The sequence below is a fragment of the Musca vetustissima genome, unplaced genomic scaffold (genome assembly GCF_032173495.1).
Source record: "Musca vetustissima isolate MV318-11 ecotype Yass unplaced genomic scaffold, APGP_CSIRO_Mvet_v1 utg7762, whole genome shotgun sequence".
Lineage (NCBI taxonomy): Eukaryota > Metazoa > Arthropoda > Insecta > Diptera > Muscidae > Musca > Musca vetustissima.
This window is the reverse complement of record NW_026887718.1, coordinates 381424-407399: the sequence shown is the minus strand read 5'-3', so window position 1 is coordinate 407399 and position 25976 is coordinate 381424. Positions and strand designations below refer to the sequence as shown.

Here is a 25976-nt window from a genome sequence, read left to right as displayed (position 1 = left end):
ACCACCACCTCCAACAACAACAGCGGCAATACCAGCAACCAGATACCAAGGAAGTATGCGAAAATAACAACCTCAATAGCTTTGACCACAACATAGACGCCGAAGAGTACGCTGACGTCGTCGACGACGACGACGAAGAGGACGTATTCGGCTTCAATAGCATTAAAAATACCACCAAAACTCTCAGATCGACAATCAAGAACACGGCCAATGATCTAGATGCGGCTGGTGGCGCAACCAGTGCAAGTGATTTGTATCGCGATACGCGAACGGGTAGACCCACAACGACAGTATTAGCCTCGACCGCATTAACACCACCCGCGAAAGCGACCAAATATCGCAGCACCCATGTAAACAATTCGCCAAATACCCTCTCGGCCAAGTATCGCAGTCTGATAATGATTACGAAAGATCAACAAGACGAAGAGCAAAACAAAAGTGCAAATTTTGCCAGCCGTTCAATAAAAGTCGCACCAAATGTCGCGGCGACACGTGTCGGTGAAGATAACGGCAACATTAGTGAAAAAAGTGAAGTGCTAAAGCAAATGTCAAATAGAATCACGCCAAGTGATATCGATATCGACCAAGATAACAACAACACACAAATAAATAATAACAAAAGTGATAATCTGAATGAGTCATCGGTATTGGGTAATTACCAACAATCTATGCAAGAAAATCAAAAGCAACAACAACAACCACTGCAATCTGACCACAATCAGAATAAAAATGTTAAAAGTGAAGTGTTAGTGCCTGCGTCCGCGTTCGCGTTGACGTCCACGTCGCCTTCGTCATCGGTCGATTTACTTAAAGATCAGCACATCATCGCCAATGATGACGCTGAGCGCGATTTCGATTCGTACGACTCGAATGCCAATGTTTTTTCGATGACAAATAGCGCGGATCGTGATGAGAATATTTTGGCAGGATTATCACCAATTAAGAAAACCGTTTGTCTTGAAGACGGCTTGGCTGATGACGACTCATGGGTCGAGGAATTGAGCGAACATGGTGAGGAAGTTGGAACAGAATTGAAAGTGCCCGAGGAACAAGAAGCAGAAGAGGAGGACGATGATGAAGATGATACTACACCCACGGCCACAGATTCGGAAGATGGCGATGATCCCCATTCGATGGGTATGTTTATGGATCGGGAGGAGGAGTTGCGAGGCTACCATCGTACCGCAATCGATTTCACCCTACACACCATTGTCGAGGAGAGTTGTGAGGAAAGTGAAGTGGCATCGCTTAGAAGTCACACGGATGAAGATGATTTAGACGATCTGGAACGTAAACGGCAGAAAACTCTCCAACATCATCATCGTCTCTCTGCCTCAGAGCTGGAGAAATATTTCTTCTTTGGTCTGGGTGATGGCACCGTGATGAATTCCATTGATACACGTGGTGAAGACACGGCCTCCGATGTCAGCAGTGTTTACTCAGAGGGCCTAGACTCCTTGGGTGTACCCGATGAACCTGTCAATGATGTTGGACAGGCTGCTGATCTGGCCTCCTCCCGTCTGGAGAAATACTTCCTCTCCGGTTTTATGGGTTTCAATGCCAACGAAAAGAATGACTCCGATGAAAGTGGCAGTGTTGGTAGTGACAGTGAAGGTCATCCAAGTCCAAGTCAAAGAAGAAAACGTCTGTGGCGTGCTCGCACTACACCAAGATCTCACAACTCTTCCCTGGATAATCTACTTATGGACTCGCAATCTAATGAGATGCTTGAAAATACTCTAATGCCCTCCAACAACAGTCAGGACATGATCGACTCTTCGGAATCCGAAGCCTGTGATGAAACTGTTCTACACAATAGTAGTGCCAGTGAAAGAACTTCAGAGGGTACTGACACCATGAAACGCAAGAAACAACTGAGAAAACGCCACGACTCCTTGGATGAGAAGAAATTACAGGATCCCAATCTCGGTACAGAGGACAGCAGCAAAGCAACTGCCTCCAACATCGAATGTCGTACACCCACCCCTGGTTCCATGCAAAATGCTCAATCAAAGAAACAGCAACATCACAGTAGGGACAGTGGTTTTGTTGGCAGCAATGATGATTTGCTGAAATCTCCAGAAAGTGAAAATTCTCCCGCATACGGGGTTCGTAACAAGTCGCCCAGTACACTGGAACAAATAACAGAAGTAAATGAAAAGATTGTCGCACCCATACCCACAGTTCGCCTCAGTGTGGCAAATGACAATAACAATGCTTCCGCACCATCCGACAGTGGTAGCAAAAAACTTAACATGCCATCTGCGACATCCGCCGCCTCCTCTACATCATCCTGTAATTTAGTACGCAAAGATAGTTTCAACAATTGGAGTTCTGACGAGGAAACCAATCTGATGATGAGTAAAATGCGTCAGTTCTTCAAGACCCTCGTCGTGGCCACGGCGAATGCCCAACAACAGAACTCGGCCAGTAATTCCAAATCGACAACCCCCAATCAGACTACACCCATATCGGTGCGTCGTATGAAATCTCGACCAGCCACTCTGGCCTATTTTGAAAACGAGTTGACGCGTCTTATGAAAACGGTGCCGGGCATAAATGATGAACAGGTGCGCGAAATCGTCGAATACTTGAGTAGTGAAGATACTTGGTCCGATTCGTACGACTCGTCCGACTACACCAGCTCCGATTTGGAGGGCAGTAGTCAGCGAAGAAGTGAACTGAAACAACAGATATCCGCCAGTTGTCAACAAATCATCAACAAGTTTGAGGTGGACGAAGAAGGAGATCGTGGTGATGGTGGTCTGTTGGACGATGTCAGAACAGTAAATCCCGATACAGCCCTGGTGTATCAAAAACTCGTGGCTTCCATTTCAAAAATGGCCATTGAAAATCCATCCACATCGTCCGGCAATGTTGTTATGGATCAACCCAAAGCACCTGTTCCGACGACGGAAAGTGTTTTGGGTGGTGGTAGCACACGATTAGGAGCAATGGAAGAGGATCGCATCTCAACTGGCAGTACACGAAGCGCCGAAAGATCTCCTCAGCTATTTGCCCGAGTTATGCAACACATTGGCACACGCTTGGTTGCTCTGATGCACGAAGTGAGCAGCGGCAATGATACACACGGTACCAACTCCCCCATGCCAATGCAGCGACACAACCAACACAAGCGTCTGCAGGCAAAAATATCCGCTACCACCACCGAAGATGAAGAAGACACCCCAACCGAAGATAGGTCCACTAGCAACGCTAGAACGTCGCAGTATTTGCATCCATCACATGCTTATGCTCAACAACAACAGCAACTCTACTCCAGCACATCGTCACGAACGGTTGGCTATCCACAGGACGATGCCTACAATTTGGCACGTAGCAAATCACACGACCTGTTGCTTGACTCAGCCTCTTCCTCGCTGACAGCAGCAAGTACCAACAGCACGGGCAGCAGCGGTGGCGGCAGCAATGCAGCACAGCACACTACAGCCCACAACCGACCACATCACCATCAGTCCAGCAGCGGCGTTAGCGATACCGCCGGCGAGGAGTGTGGCGTGGCCAGTGACTACGAGCGCTTTTCATGGCGCGGCAGTTTTGAGTCGGCATTACTGGCTAATGGCGATTCCAGAACTAAACTATCTCAACTCGACCGTGACAACTCATCGTCTGCGTCCGCTTTGGCCGTTGCAAAGCGTCGTTCTGCAGGTGACCTGTTGTTCAATCATAAAAGTCTGAGTCGTGAGCAATTAGATCGTGTGCGTTCCTGTGGCAGTATCGGAGGTGGCGACGAACATCATCATGTTCTCGAGTCATCGCCAACGAAACCATGGCTGTCGAATTCCAATGATTCGAAGGATGCCAGACGTTCCAGCGTTCCGGATGCCATTTACGAAACCGATTCTTCATCTTCGGATGATTGTGAACCGTTTGCGGGTACCCGCTCCACGTTGCCACGCAGTCTCATTGGCGTGGCACAAATGTCGACAACGAACTCATTGCCTCGCCTACCAACCACCAATACGGCAGCAGCAAGTGCGGGTGGCACCGTCACCAGCAGCTGCAGTACATCGTTCATAAGTCAGCTGGGTGCGCCGACCTCAATAGCAAGTTCAACATCAGCACTGCCCTCAGGTGTGTCAGCAACATCGACCCCCATTTCTTCGAAATCGCAGAACTCGTTAAATTTCACGCCCACCAATGCCGGCAATAACAGCAACAACAGTAATAGTGCCAAGAGTGCACGCTATCGTCCGGCTGGCCTAAAATCGCACACAAATTTCAGTTCAATTAATGTTAAGAAATGTACGCAGGCACATGCCCAACAGTTGCAGCAATTCTTTAATCCAAAGCGTGATGCACGGAAACGTTTAAATATGTCCATGGGTGAGCAAATGTTTTTTGTTTTTATTTTTTCTTCTTTTTTTAATATTAGTTTTTAAGTTGAGGGTGGGTTTGCTGTTAATTTATTTTTGGCCGTTTTTTTTTTTTTTTGTTAATGATTTTTTGTGGCCATTTATGTTGAGAAGGGCGATTTTTGTTTCGGACGGAAAGCAATGTTTAGGTGTGTCCAGCCAAAATTACCCAAAGGTATATGACCAAAAATGCTGCTAACGCACAATTGAAATTAATATTTACTCAGCTAATGCACTTTATGGATATCAGCTAAGTGTGTGTGTGTGTGTATGACGACTTTTGGGAAATCAACACTTCCCATTTGCTTCTAGTTATGAAGTTGCGTTTTTATGGAAATGCTAAACAAAATTAATTATTTAATTGAGTGATACCAAAAAATAGTTTTTTTCATTTAGTTTTCATATATTTTATGAAATTCTGCATGAATGCCAAAAATAGATCATCATTTAAATGTGATTGCTAAGTATTGAAATCAGATTGTTGTTCAGATGCGAGTATAACAATGTTGCTGGTCAAAACCGATACAATGAATATCGCATTGATCACGTTTTATTTATAAACATATAAACTGGTTTATTTCGAATCGCATCATATGGGTCAAATCTATTTATTGTCTATTGTTCAAATTATTAATTTTATATGAATTAAAAGTTGAAGCAAAAAAGTTATAATTTTGAAAAAAATGCGAAATGTTTTTCGTATTTTCAAGTTTTGGTTTACATTCTTCCACATAATATAAAAAATTGGATAATATCAAAGTCGAACGATATGTACATTTCGTTCATCAGTAGTTACAAGAGATATATTCCAATATAACTCTGAGATGAATATAAAAATTAAACCTTTGTGATAATCCAATCCAATTATAATCCAAAATACCAAATTTTACTTTATTGCGTAAAAACGTGTCCAAAATCCTAAAAATAAAGAAATTTTTGAGCCGTGATATGGAGCCCGTGTAGACAATTTTTTAAAGTGTATTATATGCGGTCTATGAACTTGACATGGCTGTAGGCAACTCTATTCAAAATTTCATATGGTCATAGAATTTTACCCCGATCAAAAATATATATACTTTATAGGTTCGGATGAGTTACAAACGGAGTGACAAAATTAATATTCCTTCCATACTATTTCATTTAGTAGAATCTGACAGGGTCTGCCACGAATATATTGAGATTGAAGATTATAAAGCCACTACGTTATGAAAAACTTGTAGTTGTCTTTTAATAATCACTGATCAATAGCGATTGGAAGGCATGTTGGGGGTGCACAACCATAACCACATTCGGCTGGAAAATGCAAATAAAATGCAAATAAACCTGTCTTTTTTCAAAAACTTCCCGATCTTATTGATCTGCCCTCGTATTATTAGTCCAAAAAATCCCATATTTTCCATAGTAGCTAATCATTCATAATAGAAATCAGTGTTACAAATGGTATTTAGATATCTTCCAGCTAAATTCTGAAGAAACACATTTTGAAATTTTTCATTTCGTTACTATACGCTAGTAGAGAAGAAGAAACCATTAAATTTCTAATTTCAAAGCATTTAAAGAACACACACACGCACACACAGAGACACAAACTCATCAAAAATAAACACATTAACGCTTCTCGTCATACGTGAGTAGAGTTTAGTTTCTGCCGCTGCTTCTGGCCAATAACAATGACGACGACGTCGGCAACTTGACCACAAATGTTGAAAGCAATACTTGGAAATTCCGCTCAGGCCAAAAATTTTTTCAATGGTCAATAAAGTGTCTTAGCGTCGAACTCTCTTACAGCTGATGTTAAATGTGAGCTAGTTTACAAATATTTTTTTGAGAAATGAGAAAAATAAGATAAACAAGAACAACCATTAACAACTCGTGGACGGACGGACGGACGGCTGGACAACAAATACGCACCTTAACTGTGTAACAACATTTTATTTTGAACAAAAAGAGCAAAATTTACACCATGTGCAGAGCCAGAAAAAATAAGCGGACTCTGGTCAATGAAAGAAAAACACAGAGATTACAACTAACCCCCAGGTGTAAACAAACACAATCACAAACGAAAAAATATATATCTCTGTGTGTGTTTGTAAAATGTTTGAACTCACAAAGGTGTGACTTGTACACACAATTGCTTTGCTAGTTGGTAGTAGATCTGGCTCTGGGACTAACTGACCGAAAACATAAGAATATAATCAACTTTAAAAGACCTAAAAACAACAACAACAACAACAAGAACAGCAAATAAAAACAACAAAATAAAGAAAATAAAAGCAAACAATCAAGGTCAATTAACTGTTGACCATATTAAGCGGATTTACTTTGTCAGTTTGAATGGAGTTATGATGTAGCCTCTACAACTCACCCAAAGAATTCGCAAATATATCTGAGGAATTTGTAGTAGGTACTTCAAATACACAGTAATAATATTTGAAGTATATTATTATGTTAGTCATAGGATTGATATCGATATTTTTAATTGAGCAAAAAACTACCATCCTGTTTTTGTAAGATTCCAAACGAACGAATTCGAGTGACTTACGACCAAACCTTTATTTTATAAATGTTTCCTGATTCAAAGCAAAAATAAATGACATATTTTTCAAAACCAAGGAGTTTGGTCGTATAATTGAATATTTTTCATAATTGAATATTTATTTCGAGTTTCATAACACTTTTGAAAATGTGAGAAAACAAATAGAAACCAGATACATATTCATTGTTTCAACTGAGATGCTTTTCGAAAATTGTTGTTCGATATAGTGTCATGTGGGGATATAGTGTTGATTAACTGTCCCCACTAACTTTTCAGAATTTTGTATCCCAAGGAACATGGAAAGTGACACCTTCTGAAGTCATGTCAACCCCAAATTGTTTCAATGTGGGCCCACGTTTTGGTGTTGTACCGATTTTAAATATTTCGTCTATTTTTTGGCTTTCAGGTTTTTGACAAATTATAAATATCGTCCACAGATATAATCAAATTTTATTGTGTCTGGTTTATATATATATATATATATATATATATATGACTTTCCAGTACGGACTTGAAAATACAAATTTACTTCAGTTGTGTTGTGTACTTCACCACGATCGAAAAACATCTGCAAAAAATTAAATAATTTGACCAAATTTCGAAGTCGGTCACCGACGTGCGTTAACACCAATTTTTGTCGTAATTTTCACTTCTGTTTTTTCCTGCATCGCCATCTTACTTGGTTAGTTGACGTTGTGTCCCTATGTAAGGTTATTTCGTCTTAGTTTTTATACCCCCAGCCTTTTGGCTAATGAGGGTATATAAACTTTATTATATTTTGTATATGATCGGCAAAAATGTGCTTTTGCGTCACAAGCCGGATTTCATCCATTTTTCAAATCGATTTTATCCACTTGGTCATTCAAATGATCTGCTGTAGAGACCAGTGTGATGTTATAGTGCCAGTGACACAAAATGTTGGTTTATGTGTGAAAAAGTCGAAACCAATCAAATCAGTCAATTCGATGCAGCTTTCCAGAATTGGGAATCTCCAAGACCACTTTATGACCAATTTTGTTATGTGAAAAATTGGTGAACATATTGGTACAGTTGTACCGGAATTTTGAGAATTTAGAACATATTTCCAACCGAACTGCCTGTATGTTATGTTTTCCAACCTAATGGCTGTAATTGTATACTTTGGCTTCTCATGTTGGTCTATGATTAGCCCCCAATTGTTGGTATTATGATATTTTTGCGATTTAGAAACAATTTCTAAATAGCTGCAATTTAGCATTTATAATGCCCGGTTGGTTACAAAATAACGCTCCCAATCCGCCTTTGAACTTATTAATTCGCAAAGAGTAAAATTCCTGCTTGTAAACTCGTGTATCCATATAATTGGCTTATTTCATTTTCGTTGTAATTTTTTATAATTGACTCAAAAGGTTCAATGTTAGATAATAAGTATGAATCTGCCCAAATTTGCCATGACCTATATTTTCTATTATTCATTCTTGTAGCATATTCACAAAGTCGTTATATTCCAAAGCCAATGCTGTTTGTCATCTGTTTAACAACTAAACAGTTAATTGATATTATTTGTGCGCAGGCGTAGGCGGGTCTTTGAACTGTAACAAAACTCGAAACGAGTTGTGTTTTTTTTTCTTTTATTATGTTCGTTTTGTGTTTCATTTTTGTTGTTGTTGTTTTCATTGTTTTATTGATCTTGTTGTTACGACTATGACATTTATTGAATACATACAATCTATGACAAGAGTTGAAAAAACTCCATTGAAACTGAAATCAATTGATAATATTTGAAATGAAATGATACTCTAAGGGGACAGTACTTCAACAGACAGATTTCCTGTTCTTTATTTTTTTGTGGGTTGATTGGTTAGTCAACAGATGACAATGGATTGAATGGCTGCTGGGGTGATCTGTTTATAAATTATATGTTTGATATCAATTATATAGTTGTGGTCGTTTTTGTTGTTGTTGATTCTCCGATAACAATAATGAAATCAATTAATAATAATTAAAAAAAAAGTAATTTTGAAATGTCACATAATTTGGTTTTATTATTAGTCATAAATTTATAAAAAAAAAAATATGAAATATTGAAATTTGCAATTATATTTTTTCTGTAGATTAGATACGCATATATTAATTTAAATTCTTATATTCAATTATATCTTTAACACTTCAATGAGCCTTAACTAAAAATCCGAATACTCACTCTAGTACAAACTTGTGACGCTTATGTTGACCTTTACATTGTCCATTAAAAATTCCTCCAAAAATGGCATCCAGGAAATCAATTTCATATGAAATTCCATATACATTTCATAAAATTTCCAAATGAAAAAAAATCCATTCATTTTAGCCTAAATAAATATTTAAATTTTTTGCTTTTGGAAATATTGTAAATTTTTTGTTTGGCCATAACTTCTTTAACACGCTATTGTGTTGAATTATTGCCGAATTACTAAAAAAATAATAAAAACACCAACAACATATTTTTGCTGCCTATGTAGTCGGCATACAAACATATATACGTATATTGTTAATTCTTTTCATAACTTGATTAATTTACATTTTTTGTAGTTGTTGCTGTTGTTGGTATTATTTTGTAAATTATTACATTTCCTGAATATTTAATTGAATTCAAAGTAAAACGAAAGAAAGAAACAAAAAATACTTAAGGTTGCAATGTTGTGATTACTTAATGGCCGATCGTTGGAGGTATACGATTTTTTATTAATATTTAAACCATTATCATTTATGTATTGGCGATTTTTTATCTATATCTATAAAGAAAACAATAAATCAAAATTTAACAGGAAACATAATATGTTTTTTTGTTGAAGTTTGAAAGGATTTATGTGAGACTTACTGAAAGTTATTTTTGGATATACACATAATAAAAACTATTCAGGAACTTATTGAAATCTAAAAGCAGTTTATTCTCTGATATTTATTTTCCACATAGGATACCCTCTTATTGAACTTGCGTAAACTCTCAGACAAAGTTTGTTGCTTTATTAACAAATCAGCAAACAAATTTTTATTTTTAATAAACCATATATTGTGTACCCTTTACTGTCATACCAACAACTATAACCCTTTCCGCGCGATTCTCTACTGAAATCGTCACCACTGGTGAATGTCTGCCTTGCAAATTACATTCATTGAATTTCACATAAAAATCAATACCCCACCGTCATCTTTATACTCACAAAGAAAAATACTATATACGAGAATCTTAGAAATTTATACAATCTTTATTAAATTAACCTTTGACAGATGCCACAAGCGGCACTAGTGGCAAACACTCAAAAGGGGGAAACGAGATAAATATGAATTGAATTTATTAATTGTTGTATTTTATGGCAACTGAGAGAATAACTGTGACACGTTTGTTCGCGCGATCCTCCTGTATTCTTCGGTCTAGCAAGAATGACGACAGCCATTCAACAAAGATCGTGGCAATATTTAAATTAATAAATTCATTGAAAGAAAATTTATGTACATCACCCTTAAAGTGTCCAGATGAAAATGTTGGCAAAAATATCTTAGAATCATGCTGTGATCCGAACAGTCAGACAGTCAGTTATTAGAAACGGCACGTAACAAAACGGTTAATCACAACAGAGCGAAAAAAAATCGAAACGAATGAAAAATTCCAATATGAAGATATTACCGGATTTATTTTAGAATCGATGATAAACGGATGTGTTGTAATGTTGTGTGTTCAGATGCTAGCCAGTGAATAATAAAATAAATATTATGGTTGCTATAATGAATATATTATTGAAAAGAAATAGATACAAAAAAATAATAAAATGAAAATTGTTAAAAATAAAAAACATACACAATTATTAATACCTTCATGAGAGATTTGTTAAATATAAAAAATAATAATTTATTACAATTATAATTAAAATTTAAATTTTAAATAATAATATAATTCTTAAATATACAATAATTTCAAAAATAACATTTATGGAAAATAAAATAGATGGATGTATTAACAAAATTTAATAATACTTTACCCGAATAAAATTTTATAAGTACCTATGATTGAAGAAATTTGGCAAGATCAGGGCATGTAAATAATCTGTAATTTTTTTAGTGACTAGTCTCTAATATAAAATTAACAAAATATGGGAAATTGAAATTCGGAACCCCAAATACTACATTGCAATTTTAGAAAAACCCCTTTAACTAAAAACATACCCTAACGAAGATCCAACTGTCAAATTACAGATGATTCGGAAAGGCTTATTATGCCCTTACCCTTTTGACCTATAATGATGGAACATACAATTTGCTACTAAAAAAACGTGTCCAATTCATACTTTGCACATTGCAATATTGCTTCGAAGCATAGATTAAGTTCGGGAAATAGCGGTCCACTCCATCTGGTCATAATTTTGCTGAAAATGAATTTTAAAATATAAAGCGAGCGCAGTATTCGATTGGAACCAAAGCTTGCACAACCTAATATTATAACCAAGCCTTTATAGTGATTGAAGATGGAGCTTATCGGTCTGCTCCTTTTAGTATCTCTCCACAAAAGGTGAAATTTTAGTAAATCTCCTATAAAGCCAACAGATTATTAAATTGCATTCAAAATTAAAATATTGTAATATGTTTTATCAGACCCAGATCAAATTTGAAGGTTAGGTCTGGTACCTCCCCAATAAGTGGCAATATGTAAATATGTAAATCCGATATCAATCGAATTGATAGTCCGATTGAATCTAAACTTTGCACATCGTAATACTTTTACCAAACCTATATCAAATTCGAAGACGGGATACATCGGTTCATTTTTTCTTGTATATATCTGTCAGCAGCACCAACTTATTTACTGACTGGCTCGAGACAGAAAATTTCTTCCATAAGCCGAACTTAAAAACGATTTCCAGGCGCGTCGATCTTGTGTGCATGCTTTGATATGTCATCCTCCATTTGATCTTTTCATTGAATTCATGGCCTTCTCCTTCTGAGTGAACCATAAGTAAGCTCGCTTTTATATGCCTTTTGAGCTGGGACATCCTCAATATGGCGAGGCAGCGTAGTCGCTGCAGATCATTACGACGGACTATTTCGACGTCTGTGTATATAAGATAAAGCTCGTGGTTCATTCGACACCGATATTCACCGTCGACGTAGATCGGCCCGTAGATCTTTCGGAGAATTTTTCTAATTCCACCGATCGCAATGTTCGACCCATTATGTCGATGTCGTCGGCGAGTAACATATATCTACTGGTTTACAGACTGTCATTTTTGTTTATCTTTGCCTCTCGTATGACCTTTTATAGCAGAATGTTAAAAAGATCTCATGACAAGCTTTAACCTTGTCTGAACCCTCGTTCGGCATTGAAAGGCTTCAACTGCTGACCTTGTGCCACTTAAAATTATCCTTCATAGCCGTATAACTGAACGGATAGGACTTTCAAATGCGGCTTTATAGTCGGCGAATAGGTGGAATGTGGCAATGTGTCTTTAGTGTTTCTTTTCCAGGATTTGGCGAAGAGTGAAAATCTGGTCTATGGTGGATTTGCCAGATCTGAAGCCGCATTGGTATGGCCCATTGTCTTCAGTCGTTCACACAGTACGCTGGATAGCACTTTATATACAATGGAAAGAAGACTAATTCCTCTATAGTTGACACATATCGTCTTGTCTCCTTTTTTGTGCACGGGACACAGTGTGCTGAGGTTCCAATCATTGGGCATGTATTCCTCTATCCAAATTGTAGTAATCAGCTGGTGCATGTTCCTGGCCGGCATCTGATCACCGGTCTTGAATAGTTTGGCTGCTAACCCATCGGTAACATCGACGAAGTGTTACTCTTCATCGATTTTAGTACGAATTGAAAAAGTTTCCTACTGAAATCCCTATAGTGCATAAATATATTATCTCTCATAAAACGGGTCTGGGGATTTGAAAACTCCAATATACATTTTATAGGCAATTTTTTCGAAGATGTATTTTACCTACCCTGAAGAGGGATTACCAAATTACAACAACTTTGGTTTAAAAATGCTACTAAAACATAAAATATGTCGAAAAAATAAGGATATACCAAAACATGGACCGAAATATCGTATTTCTAATACCAAACAAACTTGGTGTTGTAGCAATACATATATAAAACATTTCCAAGCTCTAACAAAAACTGGGAGCTCTATTGTTATTACGGCATTCTGACTAACACGGCTAAATCGACTCCAGCGAATATTGGAAGGTTTTGAGGAATTAAAAAATGAAATAAACACTCCACTTTATGATATAAGGGTTTTAAATTAGTTTATTACATTTCGATCAACATTTAGCCTAAATTAAGAATTAATTTTTGTTTATTCTACCAAGTATAAAACTGCTGAACTTCCAACCAAATTGTTGAACATTTGTCTGAGAAAATGTTTCCAAAAAAAACAATAATTACAAATAATTATAAATTTATGCTTCAAGGCAAACTAGAAATATTTAATGCACAAACAAACATACATATTTATGGCAAAATAACATTTATTTGTGTTGAAAGAAAAAGTTTTTAACAAAAACATTTTGCAGCAAGTGAAAGTGTTCAGGTTTGTTTTTTGTGCTCTATTCGTAACTGAAGATAGCAACAAATAGTGGCAATAGAAAAATGATAAAATCAATTGTTATGTTAAAATATTATCGATATGCCGTTAGTATCCACAAATGTTATATTAATGCTTTAGTTTTTGTGTGATATTCAGAATTCCCTGGGCCATCAAACACCCCATTAACAGAAAAAAATTCGCAATAAAATTAAAACGAAAAAAAGACAGACAGACATACATAATAAAAGACGTGACAAAGGAAACTAATAAGAGAAACGAGAAATAGGTGAAATGGGTATTACCGCAAAAAAATAAGCACCCACAAAATGTGCCGAAATCAAAACAAAAGACAATATCAAAAAATAAATAAAACAAAAACCATATTATTTCTTCTAGACAAAAAAAGCAACAACAACAAACAATGTTAACAAAAATATTGCATAAAACTGAATTATTTAATACACAGTTGGCTTAATCACCTTCAGAGAAACGTGACTAGCTTTCTGTTTGAAATATTTAAAGGTTTTATTTTGGAAAACCAAGAGGGGGAGAGAGAGCTAAAAATTTTACTCTCTATTAATTAAAGTTTAAACATTTAATTGAAATAAAATCAAATTATTGTAATTTAATATTACAACAATTATCGATTATTTCTTCGTTAGATTTGTGACAGGTCCACAGGGTTCACAGTTGAAATGCTGTTATGTTACGCCGCCTTTCGATCCGTTAGATTTATTACAACAATTTCTATTAATTAATCTTTATTTCATAAGCATCATACTATCACTTTACAATAATGTGATTATTAACACTCTTGCAACGTTTTAGTTAAATCAAAGTATGGACTCTCAACTTTAATGACTTTCTAAACCGTAAAAAATATCGAGCACATGAACGAATTGAAATGTTTCGAATTGAAGTTGAAAAAAATGTGAACATTCCCACAATATGCGCTCAATGAATCATTATAAAAATTCATTCAATCCATATGTTCGGCCGGCCAGAAGTTTATAAATTTCAATTTGGAAAATGCGCCGAAAATTGGTAGGAAACTTTTAATACCTGTATGCCGCTTCGATAGTAAATTCGTCTAAGACCATAAAAATAATTAAAATGAGGCGAAACCAATACATGAAACCTATGTTACAACACAGATCTATAATTGCCCAGCTTTATCTTATATTAGGTTGGGGAAAAAAATACATTACTTTATCGGCGGATGACTGTATTGATCGATTTCGATCAAATAATTTCAGATTTATTCTCGTTGGAAGGGTGAAATTTCGCAGTAAAAAAAATATTTTGCTACTTTTTGTTTGGTGCATTCAGTTATGAGTTAAAAGGTTTTAAAAATGGAAGTGAACATAGAGAAAACTCGAAAATTCACACACATCTTCAGTGACTCGCCAGAAATGTCGGGAGCTTGGTTGGAAAGTTTTAATGCATCCGCCATACAGTCCTTACTTGGCACCAAGTGGTTACATCTTTTTTGCATTGCAAAATTTCTTTAATGATAAAATTGATTTGTATCTATGCTTTTTTTTGGTGAGAGCATTCAGTTATGAACAAATCATACAACTAAACATGTTACAAAAAAAATTATGGTGTTAAAAATATATATCCTTTATGGCAGACAATGATAAGGCAAATATGGATGTACTGGCATCCATTTAGAATTTATGGACTATTCAATATGAACACGAGGCCAAAAGTGAATATATACTAAGTCCTACCACATTTAAATTTAATTTAAATCTACAAGTACTTAGATTTTCGAAAGAAAATCTACTGTAGTCATCTTAAAAGTCATTGGAAAAAACTACACACAAAAGTCTCCTATAACAAAAAACTTTACGAATTATATTCATCCTCTGCTCTAAAAATTTTGATTGACAGGTAAAATAAATACACATAAATAAAATAACCAAGTAATAATAAAAAAGTGACATTTTAAATCTTTAAATATTAATCTATTCACTTGACATGACCAAAGAATCGCTCCACACCAACACACACACACAAACAAACTAAATCTCCCACCCTTTTGAATGTCAAATGGCAAAATGACAAATGAAGACGTTTAGTTTAAAGTGTCAGTGCCATATAGCCAGCGCACAGCACTTTTAACAGATTTTAATAAAGCATCCAAGCCATGAAGATGAAATGGGGATTGTCGTTGACAACTTTAGTCAATTCATCTAACCACCAACTTTGTTTATTCTCTACTATGTTTCCTCGATTCCATCTTCGTATTCTTCGTGGAACGAGTTTTAGCAATTTGTACGCATTAAAAAACAATCTTTTTTCTCTTGCTCTTGCTCATTTTTAAAGTTTTTAATTAAAAATTCAAACAACACACAGTGACAAGAGTGACTCAGTCAGTTCGTTCATCAGCCAGGCAGGCAGTCAGTCACTCACTCACTTACAGATGACAAGAAAAGCAAAACTTAAAACAAAAACAGAAACAGAAAAACTACACAAGTTTCGTTCCACCTCTTTGTGGGGTTTATCTTAGAGAGGGGGTTTGTTTTAGTGGGAGATTGGGAGATAGTGAGAGAGACACATTCACGAAGGTGATTTAACTCTTTTTGCTTCTCTTGCAGATTACCTTGTTGGATTTTTATTATAAATTATTACATTGTACCTTTTCCCTCCTCCCAGTTTCCACTTTTCATGTTTTAAAAGATTAAAATTAACTTTATCACGCTTCTGGAAAACAGCAACAAAAACAACACCAACAACAAACGTGATAATCATTTTTCGGCTAAATGTTGTACTGCTGATGCTGCAGATGTTTGTTGTTAATAAAGATGCATCCGATATGCCGGCAGGGTGCTGCCGCTGCTGTTTAAGGAAGGTTGTTAAATAAAATGTCGTGTGAACTAGAAATTTGGGGTACCCACTAAAAAGCATGAAAGGGAAGTCAGGCATGCCGCTCCAATCGAAAAGACAACCATAGAAAACAAAATGAATCTTGTTGACAAATAGTTTTCATTGTTGTTAGTTTTTAATTTTTTATTTTTGGTATACTATGTTTACTATACGTTTACGTGTGTACTTTTGATACAGGAAATACATAATGTGTAAATAAGTGATAAAAAACACATGATACATAGTTTGTAACTCTAAATAAAAATAGTTCATACTTAGAAGGGTTGTCAAATGTTCTCTCCTGTTAAGATTCGGACCTCTTCTCTAAATATTTCACTAAAATTTCATAAGTATGATGACAGATTATAAAAATAGATGACATATAGTGGACATAAATTGTATAGATGACAGTCAATTAAAATAGATGATTGCTCTCTAAAAAAGTGGACGTATGGTCAACTTATGATAATACCCTTCGCTATAAATTCGCATTCCGTTTGCCACACTTCTAATTATTTGACGGAGATCCCATAAAATGTATATTTTTCATAAGGATAAAAATCTATGCCGATTTAGCTATGGAATCCTAGAGCTCGTAATATTTAAGATAAAGCTTTAATATTGAACATGTTTTATATCGGTTCTCGGTTTATATCAATCATCTCAAATAAGCCAAGGTCGAAAATTCGCATAAAATTTGGTCGCTCAAAACGGCCACGAGCAATTTAACTATGGTATGAACCACCGATATTATATACAACAAGGACTTAGTATAAATAAAAAATAAAAGTATAAATTATTAGTCCAATCCAAATGTTCTGATCGCCTAAAATGAGAACGCTGTCGGAATTTATCGGTATTTACCTGATTATTTGTTTAATATAGAATGATATAAAATATTTTGTACTATAAATATTATTTTTCCACAATTTTTAGTAGTTTCGTAAAATCTCAACTTCTATAATATGTATTTGAAAATAACCCATGGCATCTTGGGAAAATTTTTCGTTGATTTACCAGCAATATTAAATTTTATAAAAACATCTAGAATTTTTTTAATACAAACTTAAATAAGTGTACCCAAAATTTAAGTTGCCCTTAGAAAATAGTTCTTCCACCAAATTAAGCTAATTCTTTTCGCGTTCCTTTTGTTTGTGGAAACAAAACTATTCACATCACTTGAAGCGTTGTATCTGCCACAACACATTCTTCACTCGATGAGTGCCGCTGCTTCTGCTTGTTACCAAGAAAACATGTTTCATAACTACACACTCCACTCTCTATGTCGAGGAGCAGCTTAAGTAAATCGCATTAACAACTCTGAACGTTTCTTTAAGCCTCTTGAAACAAGTATACCGGCCCAAAGGCAATGTTGATAAATTTACCTTGGCGCTCTTTGACATATATACCCAATTTTCATAGGGGAGCGACAATGTTTAATAGGGTGGAATAAAATAACAATGATTAGGGGAAATATACCATTTCCTCGAAATTTCTGATAATTTAAATATAAATTCGTTATTGAGATATTTGACTGTATATTTATTCATTACACCCCAATGTATGTCGTGTTATTTCTTTATATTTCTCACGTTTAAAGATACCCGTTCGTACAAAACTTTTTGAACACCATTTGATGAATGAGACCTCATGTTTGAATGAAAACAAAAAAAAAACTTCAAAACAAAAACCGTCCCAAACTTCAATGAAAGCCCAAAATACAGGAAATTGAAGCTTCAATGCAGGTATACAACTGTAAAAAACTACCTGGTAAATGATTCTTGAAAAAATTCTGTAGACATTGAAGTAGTGTATAGATGCTGTTGATTAAAAAATTTAAAGTAAATAAATTGTTCAACACGAGATGTCTATTTTGAAACATAGTCCAAATTGTCTGGTTATTTAGAGTTTTATCTGGTCTCTAAAAAATATAGGTTCATGCGTTGACATGAATGCTGTTGCTGAACCAGCATGAATATTTTATTAATCGCAATCTTCTCCGATTTTTCATATATTCATGTCAATAGTTTTACCAGAATTTGGAAATATATTTTTTTTGGTTAGGGAAGTGTCTAATATTGGAAGATAGAGTGTTTTATAATTTAAAATTGCATCATTCTTTTTTATTTATCGTCACACCCTAATATATTTATGTTGAACAAATGAATTTGTGTCGGAAGCATTTCAATTTCAAATTTATAAAACAACTATCTTTGAAATATAAAAAAAAAAAACAAAATACTGACGACCTTTTGTTTGTTGCATAACTCAAGGACTTTTGGAATGCCACTAAGAAGATTTCATTGTTTTGTAGTTTTTCTTCTTCCCGACAAAATCAACACTCTTAATAGCTCAAATATATATTTGTTTTTCTTAAATTAAATTAGTTTCAATTCCGGTAATTTTATTTTAATGTTTTAAGAGTTCCCCACTCCAATTAATGGAACGAATGAATATAAATATTTAGAAAAAATATTATCGTATAATTTATCTTGCAAAAATTAAAATTTGGTTTTTGCAAAATAGTCAGGCTGGATCCCAGTTTGTTGTTTTTATAAAAAACAACTATTTATTAGTGGGGAATGTATGGCATTGTTTGCCGATTTTTTAAAACGAACGGAAAATTCAGACTTAATTTATGTCATGATTTATTATTTTTTATTTTATTTAACAATAAAATACATAAAACTGACAGGACAGGTTAAAATACATTTCCAGAAAATAGTTTCTCAAACAAAAGTGGGAACCTACCAACAAAATTATAATAATAAAAAAATAATATGATTAAAAGCAAATGATGTTGTTAATAATACCTTACAATTTGATTGTTTTCTTGTAAACCATTTTTTTAATTTATATCCAAATTGTATGTTTTATTTTATATAAATTTCTATTATCCTTCCATTCCCATATCTTTGGTATAAAACTGAAAAGGAAACTTTATTAAACCAATTACTTCTGTGTATTAGAGTACAACAAAACATCCATCTATTTATTTATTTATAAGCTCCCATATGTGATGTTTTTGGATTATTGTTTTTTTTTAATTCGATAATTCCTTCATTATTTAATTAATAATTTTTCTAAAAAAAGCAATAAAAACGTGTACAACAAGTTTAACTACGGCTGGCCATTTGAACCGCTCACATTTATGAACGTGTAATATACGTATGTGCGTGTGTTTGTGTGCGGTTATTGCAATAACAGATTATTCCAATTAATTTTTGTATTTTTCGCCACAACAACACCAACAACAATTGTAGTGTAATTGCAATTGTTAAACAACATACAATAATAACAATAACATTTACAACAACAACTACTAAGAAACATTACAAATAACAAATAAATTTAATTGGACAATACAACACAACCAACAACAACGTCGTCGTCGTTGTCATGAAACAGCTAACACGATTAATCAGTTACAAAACGAAAAAATCAAAAACGAATATCAAAACTTACAATCCATTCGATACTGGTGGCACTGGCACACCATCCAACATCCGAGGTGACAACAAAAACATTGATCATGATGGTGATGGTGGTGACGAAACAGCACATTCGCCGGCCAAGTCTAAAACGACGCGTAGCCTGGAACCAGTGGTGCACAAATACCATAAAGCGAATGAAGCGACAAGAAAGACAAAAACATCAACAATGAATGCAACAAACTTGGCCAAAATGAAAATGAAAGGTGGCCATAAGTTGTTGTCGTTTAAAAAGCCTACGTCATCCACATCGAGCTCTGTTGCTGCTGCAGCAACACCAGCGTCATCGAAATGCAACACTGCTGCACCTAGCAGCAATTCAACCAACATTAGGAGTTTTAATTACACATCGTTGAATCGCATGCGCAACAACAGCAATGCCAGCAGTTGTGCATCACATTCCATTGCGGGCCGTCAAGACGCCGGCAAACGTCGACGTAAATGGCAGTTTCTATTGTGGAAATGTTGTCGCAATCGCAAACGGAAATCACACCAACAACAGAGGCACCCACCGTCATCGTCGTCACGGCAAAATACCTCTCAACGGCATTGTTGGGCTTCTTTGATAAAATTCTGGTTGAGGTGTCGTTACAGACGTTCCGCATCGACTTATCCATACGTTGGCGATGGTGATGACGACGATGATGATATTGATGCTAAATTTGCCGCCTACATTATGGAAATGAAGGAACGGGAGGCAAAAGAGGAACATGAAGTCGGATTGCGAAACGTTCTCGAAAAGGGTGCGTCCGATGCTGGCAAATCTTCAACAAGTATGGCAACAACAAGAACAACACATTTAAATACTAATTCGTTATTACCATCTAGAACCACTAACCCACTGAGAATTTCATCTAATCCAACACTAGCCACAACATCTTTAACACCACCTCCTGATCTGACAGCACTAACCCAAAATGTTTGCTCTTCTCCTCCTCCCTTGCCAACGAATACAGGCAATAGTAGAGTTACATTTGCCAAAAATTGTGCCACGAGTTCGCATAATTTTATACAACGACGTCACAGCCAACACCAAATACGCAGCAATGGTGCGGGTACTACTGGTGATGGTGGGGGTGGTGGAAAGAAACGTCGTGCCTGGACCTGGGATGATAGTTTACGTTCCAATTCTGATCGTTTTTTGGAAACATTGGAAGAGGATGCTGGGGATTTTGTTATGATTAAGGAGTGTGTCATTGAAACTGCCTCCACATCGGTAAATAGTTCAAGGGCCAGTGTTACGAAAACACGACCAGCATTACAGCAATTATTGTCGATGGGTGGGGATCGGCAGCAAAATGTTGTCGATGATAACGATAATGATGAAGATGATGTTGAATTGGATGTTGTTGGTGATTTTGTTATCGTACATGGAGGTAGGGTGTTGGTGTGATGATTTTTGCGAAGTAATATATATTTTAAATATTGGTGGCTTGCAAATCAGAATTTCAAAATTGAATATTTTGATTCGAACATGTTGTACAAAAATATAGAATAATTAGAGAATGAGTATTGACAGTTGTCTTGCAATCTCCTCCTCTTAAACAATGCCAACAAATCATGCATCATTTACAATGAATTTGCTTACAATTCAAATGCTAAAAATATATACTTATGTTAACATGGACCTACCCACTACTGCCTATAGGTTAAGTTTCATGACAAATCATTAACGTGAGGATGAAAATTTAAATTTAGATAAACACTTTTACTCAGGCAATCAAATGATAAACAATAAAAAATGCACACATACTCGTACACACATTTTTCTATGTTATTATTAGACAATGACAATCATTGTTGTATTTATATTGACCTCACTCAATCTTTCCCTGTGGTTAGTTTTTTATCTCTAAAATTAATAATAAAAAAACAAATGTGAGCTACAATTAAATACAATGAATGAATGAACAAATCAAATGCCAGTTTATATTGTAAAACATTAACTTTTACTGTAATGTCAAGTGAAATAATACTAATTCGCATTTTTTGTTTACTTTCTATTTTGCAGAGGAGGCCAAAGCTGCAGCCGAAGAGTTAAACCGCTCACCAGTAATGGGTCAACGTAATTACGATCCCGCATCTAGTCCATTGCAATCACGTGGCTCCGGTTCCAGCGAAAACTGGCCTCAGCAATCCGATGAAGATATTGATCGTTTGGTGGCAATGCATCAGAATCGCAGCAGTTTGAGTTCATTGGGTGTAAGTATATACGAATCTGCGACAAAATCAGATAACACTACAGATAATAACGAAGATAATGCATTTTCTAAAGAATGATGTTTTCTGCGGGACGTTTTTTTATTTGCCATAGAATTTCAATGGAAATTAACGCTTTTGATAAACTCGACGTGACTTTGAAGTATTTGCATCAACGCAAAAAAAAACGAAACACTCATTTATACATATCTTTGGAGATATTTTTTATTTTATTCAGTTTCATATTTTCCATATGATAATCGGAATATAGATAAAGTCGACTGAGCAAAGATCATTAGCAAATTAACGTTGAGATAATTACACTAGCTTACAGAAAAAAAAAAACATTGAATACCTTGTGGCTTAATTGCATGGAATTATGTTTAATTGAGTAAATTATTTTCACAATTCTCTGCGATTTTTTTTTTTTTTTTGGGTTGCTTAATTATAGAAGAGCTGTGAACAGGGTTCTGTTCACCAATACATGAACATTAGGGACAAATATCATACAGAAAAGTGGGGTTTCAAAAAAGTCGAATCTTATTATTTTAGCATATTTATATAATCAGTCTTATCGAAATATTGATTTTAGACTCCATATTTCTTTGGACCAAATCCGTTTCAGACAATTCGGAGTTGATTTACAAATGTTCGTCTGTCTTGTTGGCTGGTGCTCACAATAACTCTCGAAGGGTGTAACCGATTTCAATGAAACTTTATACATCGAAATATTTCTTCCACGTTCGAAGATGGGGAATATCGTTCCACTCCTTCTTATATCTCCTTAAAAAATTATGCAGAAATGTAATTTTAGAATACCATGCCAACGGACTATTCGATGTGAACCACAACGGATAGTCCTATTACCTTTACCAAGACCGGACCAAGTCCGACGATGAAAGACATTGGTCCACTCAATATTTATAAATCCAATATCAAGCTAACGCACTATACGATTTGAACCAAACTTTTTACCTTCTGCTACTCCCTTCACCCACAAAGGGTCAATATTTCATAAATTTTATTAGAAGCGAATTGAATAAGTTATTTGGTCAGAATTAAATCCGAAACCTCTTAGATAAAAATATATACCATATATAAGAAAACAATGTGTGTAATTTCGAAGCCCTTCACAAACCATAGTGTGTATACCTGTCGGCTATTCCACTGAAGAAACGTCTTAACATCGGCTTTTTGAGATGGCATATATTCAGTCAAATGAGGAACATTTTTTCTTGAACCGTAAATACCATAAGAGGAGATTTTTTGACCAAAAAATAATCTAAAATAATGTCGACCATAAGATCATAGGAAGCCCAAAGACAAGAAACCAATATTCGATTTTTTTCAACGTGATTTTCACGATTCTTGTTCAGAATACCTAATATCTACTAAAACTTGCAAATTTCGAATAAATTAAAATTCTTCTAAATTCTTATTCAGTATGTTCCATTATTTTTAATATAAAATGTTTTAAATTTGTATTATACAGTTGCGATCCGATTCCATGGCCAGTGTCTATTCGGGAGCTGGCGAGGGTCGTTATGGTACAGTGGTGGTAAAGGGTCAAGTCGAATTTGCCATGCAATACAATTACAAATTGGGAGCATTGGAGATACATGTGGTACGCTGTAAAGATTTGGCTGCTGTCGATGCCAAACGCAATCGCAGTGATCCCTACGTTAAGGTAAATATTAACAAATTAATTATAAAAAATTGTATTCTTTATTTAATACCAATTTTTCTTATATCTGCAGGTTTATTTATTACCCGATAAATCTAAAGCTGGTAAACGCAAAACCAAAGTTAAGAAACATACCTTGAATCCCATCTTCGATGAAGTTCTACGTTTCCATATGCCCATCTCAAGTTTAGAGTCACGTACTCTATGGCTGACTGTTTGGCATTCGGATATGTTTGGTCGCAATGATTTCCTGGGTGAAGTTAGTGTTAATTTACAAGGCAGAGTATTTGATAATCCCCAATCACAGTGGTATTTGCTACAAGAAAGGGTAAGGTGGAAGATATGTTCAATTTTTTTACAATCAAATTAATTATATATTTTATAATTACAGAGTGAACCTTTTGATGATGTTGCCACCTACAGAGGTGATATTGTGGTGGGCCTGAAATATGTACCCCCAGAGGGTGCTAAGACCAGTTTTATGCGTTCCAGCACTTCCGGCTCAGGCGGTGGTTTACGTAAATTTGGCAGCATAAAATCGGTGGCCATTTCGAAATCTGATCGTTCAGCCAAAGGTGGCCAGCTACATGTTTTAGTTAAGGAAGCCAAACATTTGACTCCTATTAAACCTAATGGTACTTGTGATGCTTTTTGTAAAAGGTAAGTCAATTGAGTTTCATGTGATCTTTGAGAATTGTACCATTTTTTTTTTTTTTGGTTTTCTTTCAGTTATTTATTGCCAGATCGCACCCGTAGTTCTAAGCAAAAGACACCCATTGTTAAACGTTCCACAAATCCCAGTTGGACCTACACAATTGTTTATGAGGATGTGACATTAGAAGATTTGTCTGAACGAGCATTAGAATTGACCGTTTGGGATCACGATCGTTTGGCAAGCAATGAATTTTTGGGTGGTGTACGTTTTTCACTGGGAACTGGTAAGTAAAAAAATAAATAAATTTAAGAAATGGGTCACAAGAATGGGAGAATTTCATTTATTAAGTGATCAGAAATTTCAATTTGTAATTATATCAGGTCGTTCGGGATCGTAGACTAAACTGTAGTGGAATGAAATATCCTTGGAATCGAATGTCCTTTATTCTGTCCGTCTTTTGCCTTTTTTAGAATTGGAAATACATGAATTTTGGAAAATATTTTGAATTTACACTACTACATAATATACTTGAAGCCTTTTTCGAGTACTTTTTATCTCCAAAGTCGTAGAGTAGTGACACTGGACTATGATCCGGGTAATAGCACCGTTGATGTGTTTTGGCCACAAATTGGAGCACAATCAACGATTATTGAGTAGGACATTAGAATCTCTAAAATCCCTTTTTTCATTGCTACAGTCTTTGTGTAGGCTAAGATCTGGTGATTATGGCGTCTTCGACACCATTGATGCCGTTTTTGGCCACAAATTTAAGCACAAGCAACGACTCGTGTCAATTTAGCTTCAATTTTCTTAATCTGCTTCTTTACACACATATATTTAATTATCATTATGTAAAATGTAACATTAATTCTTTCTTGTTTATTGCAGGCAAAAGTTATGGTCGTATTGTCGATTGGATGGATGCCTCGGGCAAAGAATTATCCCTGTGGCAAAACATGTTGGATCGTCCCAATTTCTGGGTCGAAGGCAGTGTGGTTCTGAGATCCTCACTGGACGGTATGAGAGCCATACCATAAGGATTGTAATTTAATCAACAAATTGTAGTTTTAATTCTCCCCCTACCCCCTACATATACATTTAAATTTTTGATACGCAACAAATGCGTCGAGAGTGTTTTTTTATAAATAATTATTATACGACAATTTGAATAATTTTATTCATATATGAAATGTATTTTTAACAAAATGACGACAAAAGTATTTTGAAATCATGCAACAAACAGAATATGAAACAAATATTTATTTCATGACAATTATTCACAAGCATTATTAGCATTACGAAATGACAAAAAATATATAAAATATCATAAAGAAAATTTGAAATGATAGCGCATTGCATCAATTTACAGTAAAATATGTTAATTATAATAAAATTATAAATATAACTTTACAATAATAATATTAATAATACATACTAGACTACAAATTACAACTACTTATGCATATACATACATATATGATATAATAATAATGACTATTATTATAATTATAAATAGCTCTATTTCTAAGTAATTATAAGGCAAATTCTAAACTAAGACAAGATAATCTTGAATAAAAACAACAACAAATACAAAACGATAATAAACCCAAAAAACAT

The 25976-nt window shown here is 35.1% G+C and overlaps 1 protein-coding gene across 1 annotated transcript in view; it reads left to right on the top strand.

The window, feature by feature from the left end:
- LOC133335419 (uncharacterized) overlaps positions 1–25410 on the top strand; it is a 51741-nt gene extending 26331 nt beyond the window's left edge. Inside the window, exons 11-17 of the mRNA XM_061543690.1 lie at positions 97–4347; positions 21833–22023; positions 23513–23707; positions 23778–24032; positions 24096–24364; positions 24434–24642; positions 25248–25410. Of these exons, the coding sequence (XP_061399674.1) occupies positions 97–4347; positions 21833–22023; positions 23513–23707; positions 23778–24032; positions 24096–24364; positions 24434–24642; positions 25248–25396 (5519 nt within the window). The 3' untranslated portion in view covers positions 25397–25410. The remainder of the gene's footprint in view (positions 1–96; positions 4348–21832; positions 22024–23512; positions 23708–23777; positions 24033–24095; positions 24365–24433; positions 24643–25247) is intronic.
- The last annotated feature ends 566 nt before the right edge of the window (positions 25411–25976 follow it).